General features: G+C 44.3%; 1 protein-coding gene across 1 annotated transcript in view; it reads left to right on the plus strand.

The window, feature by feature from the left end:
• The first annotated feature begins 7,864 nt into the window (after positions 1-7,864).
• si:ch211-225b11.4 overlaps positions 7,865-9,502 on the plus strand; it is a 226,885-nt gene continuing 225,247 nt past the window's right edge. The window contains exon 1 of the mRNA XM_048611680.1: positions 7,865-7,879. Within this exon, the coding sequence (XP_048467637.1) occupies positions 7,865-7,879 (15 nt within the window). The remainder of the gene's footprint in view (positions 7,880-9,502) is intronic.

Below are 9,502 nucleotides of genomic sequence, written 5' to 3' on the forward strand. Positions count from 1 at the left end.
CTGGATTCTAAGCTTAATTTGTAAAGCTTCCCCAGTATAGTTTCTGAGTCTAGCCGAGGTTTTGCTCAAACTTTTAACATTGGAGTCCAGAGTAAATTTTGTTAGAGACTGGTTCTGTGATCACTGAAACGGCCACTTATCGACCTCCATGAGAACCAGGTGATCTGTTCCAAACCAGATGTAGGTGGACTTTCCAGAGTGTGCACTCTCCTGGTTGTCAGCCGATGAGTTCTCTTACTCCGTTTGTGTCAAGTGGGACTCTTTGGCTGTCTCAAATCTGCATACTGGTGGCAACTACAGTGGCTTGCTGGTCTGCATCCAGAAGGAAATTTTAACCATTTGGCCAAGGCTTAGCATTTTTTTTGGTGTTCCGCTCTAGGCTGATCCTTAAGTCCGTGTGTTCAGGATCTGTTCTGAGTGAGGCTCCACTCAAGTGTGTTCCACAAGCTCGGTCGGACTGGTGAGGGTGTCCACTTCTATTGGAATACCCTGCAAATCGTAAGCTCCACTGCTGCATTTTCCCCTGATAAAACCAGTTGTTGCGCTTGTTTGAATTCCAGTAGGACTTCAGCTAGTAGGTGTTTCTGCATGGTTACATCATTAATCCCACATACCAAATGGTCTGTCAGCATCTCATGAAGGCTTAACCAAAGTCGTCTTAACCAAGTCAAAAATCATGATATGGATTACCCTGGTTCTCAAATTGCTGAGTAAAACTGATAGGTCTCAGAATTAGAGGAAAGTCTTCAGTTCCTGAACTGAATTCGTCAAGTCTCAAAAGGTTTTGGGTATCAGGTGCCTCAGGGAAAGTTAGATTCCTAATAACTTAAAAGCTGCCAGTCCACAAGCTGCTGGGAGAATTACTTGTTGTTTATCATCTGCCCCCATGTCATTTGCATGGGAAGAATACACTAATTCTTTCCATGTACTGGGCCCAGGCAGGATCGAACGAGTCAGGGTTCCCAAATATGGCATGATGCCAGAAATGCTTACCTTGTTGGAAGCGATTTTCTTCAGGATTATGCTTTTATCTCATTGCCACTGAAATAACTCCACAGAGGCCAGTATGTAGTCACCAAGTCACTCTTTATTTACATGTGGAGAGTTTTTGACACTGATCCAGCTTTCTCAGACTGGACAGAATGTTTGACACTCCTTTATCTGTCAGCCAAGGATCCCTAATTGGACCAGATTAACAGCCCCCATTAGGAAACTCATATTCTATGAGATCCACCTGCTGACCTCCTTACAATCACTACAGCAGGACTATTCTATGAGGAGAGATTGTTTTGACTGGGCCTGCATTTAATAGAGTTTAGAAAGTTGAGAAGGGATCTGATACATACTTATAAGAATCCACCATGGCTGGGCAGATAATTGCAGGGAGGATGTTTCTCCTAGTTGGGGAGTCTAGGTCCAGGGGACATAGAAACATTGAAACTAGGTGCAGGAATAGGCCTTTCAGCTCTTTGAGCCTGCATCACCATTTAATACAATCATGGCCGATCATGCAATCTCAGTATCCCATTCCCACCCTCTTCCCATATCCCTTGATCTCTTTAGCTACAAGGGCCATGTCCCGCTCACTGTTGAATATATCTAATGAACTGGCCTCAGCAGCTTCCTGTGGGAGAGAATTCCACAGGTTCACAATGCTGGGTGAAGAAATTTTTCCTCATCTCAGTCCTGAATGGCTTGCCCCTTATTCTTAGACTGTAACCCCTTCTTCTGGACTTACCCAACATTGGAAACATTCTTCCTGCTTCTAGCCTGTTCAGTTCCATCGGGCTTGTAGATATTTCTATGAGATCCCCCCTCATTCTTCTAAATCCCAGCAAACGCAAGCCCAGTTGATCTAATCTTTCCTCATATGTCAGTCTTGCCATCCTGGAAATCAATCTGCTGAAGCTTCACTGGACTCCCTCAATAACAAGAAGGTCCTTACTCAGACAAGGAGACCCCCCCAAAACTGTACACAATACTTCAGGTGTGGTCTCACCAAGGCCCTGTGTAACTACAGCAAGACATCCTTAGTCCGATACTCAAATCGTCGGTCTATGAAGGCCAGTGTGCCATTAGCTTTTCTCGCTGCCTGCTGCACCTACATGCCAACCTTCAGCGACTGTTCCACCATGATACCCAGGTCTCATTGCCCCTCGCCTTTCCCTAAACTGCTACCATTCAGGTAATAATCTTTTCTGATGAAGGGTCTAGGCCCGAAACGTCAGCCTCTCTGCTCCTATAATGCTGCTTGGCCTGCTGTGTTCATCCAGCCCTGCACCTTGTTGTCTCTAATAATCTACCTTCCTGTTTTTGTGACCAAAGTGGATAACCTCACAGTTATCTACATTATATTGCATTTGCCAAGTATTTGCCCACTCGGCCAGCCTGTCCACCCTGCAGCCTCTTGGTATCCTCCTCATAGCCCACACTGCCACCCAGCTTAGTGTCATTTGCAAACTTGGAGATATTGCATTGAATTGTTTCGTCCAAGTCGTTAATGTTTATCATAAACATTACTGAACCCTGCGGCACTTCACCGTCACTGCCTCCTACTCTGAAAAGGACCCGTTTATCCCAACTCTTTGCATCCTGACTGCCAACCAGTTCTCTATCCATGTCAATACATAACCTCTGATACCATGAGCTTTAATTTTCCTTACTAATCTCTTGTGGGGAACCATTTTAAAGTCCAGACACACAACATCTACTGATTCAGCCTTGTCTACTCTACTGGTCACGTCCTCAAAAAATTCCAGAAGATATGTCAAGCATGATTTCCTTTTAGTGGATCCATGCTGACTTATACCGATTCTGCCACTGCTTTCCAAGTGCCCAGTTATTACATCCTTAATTATTGACTGCAGCATTTTCCCCACCACCGATGTCAGGCTAACTGGTCTATAATTCCCCATTTTCCCTCTCACTCCTTTTTTAAAAGATAGGGTTACATTAGGTACCGTGCAGTCCATTGGAACTCTTCCAGAGTCTCCAGAATGCTGGAAAATGCTCACCAATGCATCCACTATTTCTAGGGCTACTTCCTTAAGTACTGTGGGATGCAGAGCATCAGGCCCTGGGGACTTATCGGGTTTTAATCCCATCAATTTCCTGAATACCATTTCCTGACTCAGGGATTTCCTTCAGTTCCTCCATCATGCTTGCCCCTTTGTCCCCTAGCATTTCTGGAAGGTTATTTGTGTCCTCCTTAGTGAAGGTAGATCCAAACTATTTGTTCAAGTGGACTGCCATCTCTTTGTTGTCTATTGTGAATTCACCTGATTTGAACTGCAAGGTACCTAGATTTATCTTTGAGTCTTTTTCTCCTCACATATCTATAGAAGCATTTGCAGTCAGTTTTCCACAAGCATACTTTCATATTCTATTTCCCCTTCCAAATTAAACTCTTTGTCCTCCTCTGCTGAATTTTACATTTCTCCCAGTCCTTCGGTTTTCTGCCTTTTCTAGCCAGTTTATATGCCTCCTCTTTAGCTTTAACAGGGTTCCTGATTTCCCTTGTTAGCCATCGTTGAGCCACCTTCTCTGTTTTATTCTTACGCCAGACAGGGATGTACAATTGTTGAAGTTCATCTGTGTGTTCTTTAAATGTCTGACACTGCTTAACCACTGTCAACCCGTGGGTATCCTTGGCCAGCTTATCTCAGCCAATGCATGCTTCATACCATCAAAGTTTGCTTCCTTTAAGTTAAGGAACATAGTTTCAGATTTAATTGTGTTACTCTCCATCTTAATGAGGAATTCTACCATATTATGATCACTCTTCTCCAAAGGATCTCACACCACAATGTTGCTAATTAATCCTCTCTCATTACACAATACCCTGTCTGGGATGGCTTACTCTCTGGTTGATTCCTAAATATATTGGTCAAGGAAACCATCCCTCATTTGTTCCAGGAAATCCTCTTCCATTGCATTGCTACCAGTCTGGTTAGTCCAATCAATATGTAGATTGAAATCACCCATTATACTGCTGTACCCTTACTGCATGCATCTCCAATTTCCTGTTAGATACAGTCCCCTGCGTCACAACTACTGTTTGCTGGTCAGTACACAATTCCCTCCAAAGTCTTTTTCCCTTTGCGTTTCTGCAGCTCCATCCATCTTCCCCATCTTCCAGGCTCATGTCTTCCCTTACTATTGTGTTAATCCTTCCTTAACCAGCAATGCTACCCCACCTCCCTTTCCTTTCTGTCTGTCTTTCCTGAAAATGAAATAACCCTGGACATTGAGTTCCCATCCTTGGTCACCCTGGAGCCAGGCCTCTGTGATCCCAGTTATATCATATCCATTAATAACTGTTTGCACAGTTATTTCATCCACATTATTACAAATGCTCTTCGCATTGAGACACAGAGTCTTTGGGCTAATTCTTTTCAACATTTATTGCCCTTTTAGAATCATTGGAAAATGTGGCCCTTTTTGATTTGGTTTGACACAGTCTCAGGATGCAGGGTAGACTATTCAGGACTAAGATGAACAATTTCTTCACTCAGTAGTGAACTTGTGGAATTTTCTACCACAGAAGGCTGTGGAGACCATGTCACTGAATATATTCAAGAAAGAATGTGACAAATACTGGAGATTACATCTAGACTCGAAATGTTAGCTTGCTGTCAGTCCATGGATGCTGTCTGACCTGCTGCAATCTCCAACATTTGTTGTTTTCAGTACAGGTTCCAGCATCTGCAGTAATTTGCTCCTATATTCAAGAAAGAGTTGGATAAATGCTTAGAATTTAAAAGAATCAAGGGATATTGGGAGAAAGGGGGGAAAATGGTGTTGACATAGAGGGTCAGCCATGATCATATTGAATGGTGGAGCAGGGCCTGTGTTTCTATGTCTTTACCCAACATAATGTTACTGTGACTTCTTAAATATTGAGTACTTCGCAAATGGTAAAAGGTTGGAAAGTTTAGATGTACAGAGAGACCCTGAGTGTGCAGGTGCAGCAAGCTGTTAAGAAGGCTAATGGAATGTTAGTCTTTATTGCAAGAGAATTTGAGTACAGCAGTAATGAAACCTTACTTCAATTATATAGGAGCTTGGTTTAGATTGTATGTGGAGTACTGTATGCAGTTTGGTCTCCTTATCTCAGGAAATTATAATTGCCACAGAAGGAGTTCAATAAAGGCTAATCAGGAACAAAAACAGAAGTTGCTGGAAAAGCTCTGCGGGTCTGGCAGCACATGTGAAGAAAAAATCAGAGTTAATGTTTCGGGTCCAGTGACCCCTCCTCAGAACTGACAGAAATGTTCTATGGAGAGAGATTGGATGAACTTGGCCTGAATTCTCTGTGATTTTGAAGGATGAGAGGTAATCTGATTGAAATCTACAAAATACCTAAAAAGGATAGACAAGGTAGATGCAGGTAAGAACTAAGATGCAAGAACCAGATGACGCAATTTAAAGATGAGGGGGGATTCACTTGGGTCTTAGATAAGGTTAATTTCTTCTTACTCAGCAGGGTGACTCTTTGGAATTCTATACCGCAGAGGGCTATGTAAGCTCAACTATTGAGTATGTTTAAAGTACAAATTGACAAATGTCTAATGAAAAGAGATATGGAGCTAGTGTGAGCAAAAGGCATTGCAGCAATGATGGTGTTGAATGGTGAAACAGACTTGATGAGCTGATTGGCCGACTGCTGCTCCAGTGTTCCGAGGTCTTCAGTCAGGGCACAGTCTTTCAAGAGGAATGTGCTGAGCAGGCTCAACTAAGCACTTCCGGTGTGGAACTGCAAGATCTGGGATCAAAAGGAGGCAAAATGTATATGGTGATGTAGCAAAGCTGAGCTCTTCTGTTCCAGGAGTGGGAATCTGGGACTTGGATGCTAATAAAGCAAGACATGAAGAAAACGGAAGTTCGAATGAATGGTCACAGTGCTGAAACATTAACTCTGTTTCCCTCTCCACAGATGTTGCCAGAATTGCTGAGTATTTCTAACATTGTTTAAAGTTACCAAATCTCTTATGGTGTTTCCAGCCGCTGACTTTCATCATCTCTGTCCACTCCCATCGCCTTTGTCCAATACCTCCATTCACTCCACTCCCATCGCTTTCACTCAGTCTACTCCTGTTGCCTGGACTAATTGCATTCCCATCGCACCGACGACTCACGTCACTCTCTCCTAGCCTCATTGCCTCCACCCACTCTGCTGCAACCACCCCACACATCATTCCTGCTTGTCCCATCAACTGCACCTGCCTATTGCCTCCATTCCTCCATTTCTGTTGCCTTTGCTCAGTTCACAATTGTGTTCAATAAAAATCTGGAGTTAAAAAGTCTCTCAAACAGAAAATCATAGCAATTGATGTAAAAACACATCGGGTTTACAGTTATCCTTTAGGGAAGGAAAGCTGCCATCCTTACCTTACCTGGCCTGGCCTACATGCAACTTCAGACCCAAAGCAATGCAATAGGCTCTTGTCTGCCCTCTGAAATGGAGGAGCAATCTATTTAATGGTACCAACTGTGAAAAAATTCTCAAAAAATGAATGAATTGGAATGGACCACCTGATATCAACCCAGGCACCAGAAACAATAATGGCTAACACTACCTTATTGACCCTGCGAAACCATGCCTGCTAACACTTGGGGGCTGGTACCAAAATTGAGAGAACTGTCTAACGAACTAGTCAGGTTACAGCTTGACATAGTCATACCTTGCACATAACATCCCAGACAACATTGTCACCATCCCTGGAAATGTCCTGATCTGCCTCAGGACAGACTCAGCAGAGGTGATAGCACAGTAGTATGCTGTCATAGACTTCCAAAAGATCAAGCAACTGCAGACTGGGTTTTTACATCAATGAGGCACAGTGGGTCACCATCAATGACAATCTGCATGGCATGGCAAAATGCCCCCATTTCTCCATTAACCTCAAGCCAGGAAATCAGCCTTGGCTTCGTGAAGATTACAGGAGGGCATGCCTAAAAATGAAGTGTCAAACTACTTAACAGGTCTGCTGATCTGCCACATAGCACAAGCAGCAAGTGACAGACAGAGCTAAGTGATTCCATAACCAATGGATTAATTCTAAGTTCTACAGTCCTCCTACTTCCAGCCGTGAGTGATGCTGGATAATTAAACAACTCGTTGGAGGGCAAGGTGCCACAATATCCACATTGTCAATGGTGGGAGAACCTAGCATATTAATGCAAAAGACAAGGCTGAAGCATTTGCAACAGTCTTCAGCTTGGCACTTCTGGCTAATGATCCATCTCGGCCTCCTCCAGTGGTCCTCAGCATCACAGTTGCCAGTCTTCAGCCAATTTGATTCACTCCCTGTGATATCAAGACATAGCTGGAGGCACTGGATACTGCAAAGACTAAAGGTGCTGACAACATTCCAGCAATAGTACTGCACTGGACTAGCCGTATAAATATAGTAGCTACAAAAGAAGGTCAGAGGCTAAGAGTCCTGCGGGGAATGCCTCATGTCCTGATTCCCCAAAGCCTGTCCACTATCTACAAGGCACAAGTCAGGAGTGTGATGGAATACTGCCCATTTGCCTGGATGAGTGCAGCTCCAACAACACTCTGAAGTCTTGTGCTGCAGAGCTTGCCACACCCCTAGGCAAGCTGTTCCAGTACAGTTACAACACTGGCATGTGCTTGACAATGTGGAAAATAACCAAAGAATGTCCTGTATGTAAAAAGCAAGAGAAATTCAACTCAGCCAATTACTATCCCATCAGTAAAGTGATGAACGATGTCATCAACAGAGCTTTTGGGCAGCGCTTGCTTAGCAACATCCTGTTTACTGACACCCAGTTTTGGTTCCACCAGGGCTACTCAGCTCCTGACCTCATAACAGCCTTGGTTCAAACATGGACAATAATGCCGTGTTCCAAGGTAAGGGGAGAATGACCGCTGTTGACATCAAGGCCACACTTGATCAAGTGTACATCAGGGAATCCTAGCAAAACTGAAGTCCATAGCAATGAAGAAAACGCTGCTGGTTGCAGTTATACCTTCCATGAAGCACGATGATTGTGATTGTTGGAGGTCAGTCGTTTCAGCACCAGAACATCTCTATTGGCATGCCTCAGGGTAGTGTCCTAGGCCCAACCATCTTCAGCTGTTTCATCAATGACCTTCCTGCAATCATAAGGTCAGCAATGGGGATGTTCGCTGATGATTGCACAATGTTCAGTACCATTCACAATTCCTCAGTAACTGAAGCAGTCAGTGTCCAAATGCAACAAGATCTGGACAGGTTTTGATAGACAGGTAGCAAGAAGCATTCACACTACATAAGTGCCAGGCAATGACCATTTCCAACAAGAAAGAACATAAATGTATTCCTTTGATATTCAATGGCATGACCATTGCTGAACCTCCCACTGTCAACATCTGGGGGTTACTACTGACCGGATGCTCCACTGGTCTAGCTACATAAACACTGTAGCTACAAGAGCAGGTCAAAGGCTGGGGGTCCTGTGGGGAGTAACACACATCCTGATCCCAAAAGCCTATCCACCATCTATAAGGCACAAGTAAGGAGTATGATGGAATGCTTCCCACTTGCAGCTCCAGCAACACTCAAGAAGATTGGCACCATCCAGGACAAAGCAGCCGACTCAGTAGGCACTGCATCCACGTACATCCACTGACACTCAATAGCAGTGGTGTGTATGATCCACCAGATCCACTGTAGAAATTCACCAACGGAGCTTCTAAATCCACAACTGAAATCGTCTAGAAGGATGAGGGCAGCAGATGCACAGGAGAGCCAGCACCTGCATGTTCCCCTCCAAGTCACTCACCGTCCTAACTTGGAAATATAACGCCATTCCTTCACTGTCACTGAGTCAATATTCTGGAACTCTTTCCCTAACAGCATTGTGGGTGCAAATACACCAAATGGAATGTAGCAGTTCAAGAAGACAGCTCACCATCACTTTTCCAAAGGCAAGTAGGGATGGGTGATAAATGCTGGACCAGCTTGAAGTGCCAACATTGCAAAAAGGATTTTAAAAAAACCCATCGCCTCTGCCCTCTCCACTTCCGTTGCCTTTGTCCTCTTTGCTGTCATTTCCTCCTCCCTCTCCATAACCCTTGCTTTCACTCACTCTAGTACCATCACATCCACCTTCTTTGTTCCTATTAACTGCCCCCAATCTTCTCCCATCATTCCATCCATTTACTCCCATTGCCACTGCTAGATCGTTTCCATCTCCATCACTTGCTCGATCCCATCCATTGCCACCTGTATATTCATTCCCATCTCCATCGCGGGTAACACCTGGATGCTCCTGCCCAACTCTGCCACTCTTATCACTCGGTCATTCTCAACTCCACTGCGCGCAACAGTTGTTCATTCCCATCTCCACTGCTAGCATCACTTGCTTGCTGTTATTTCTTCTATTTGCATCATTCACTCCCTCCCGTCCATCCCCAGTGCTCACAACACTCACTTGCTCCCATCTCCACTGCTTGCAACACTCACTCACTCCCATTGCTGTCCCCTAAATC

The sequence above is a fragment of the Rhincodon typus genome, chromosome 24, assembly GCF_021869965.1.
Source record: "Rhincodon typus isolate 14 chromosome 24, sRhiTyp1.1, whole genome shotgun sequence".
NCBI lineage: Eukaryota > Metazoa > Chordata > Chondrichthyes > Orectolobiformes > Rhincodontidae > Rhincodon > Rhincodon typus.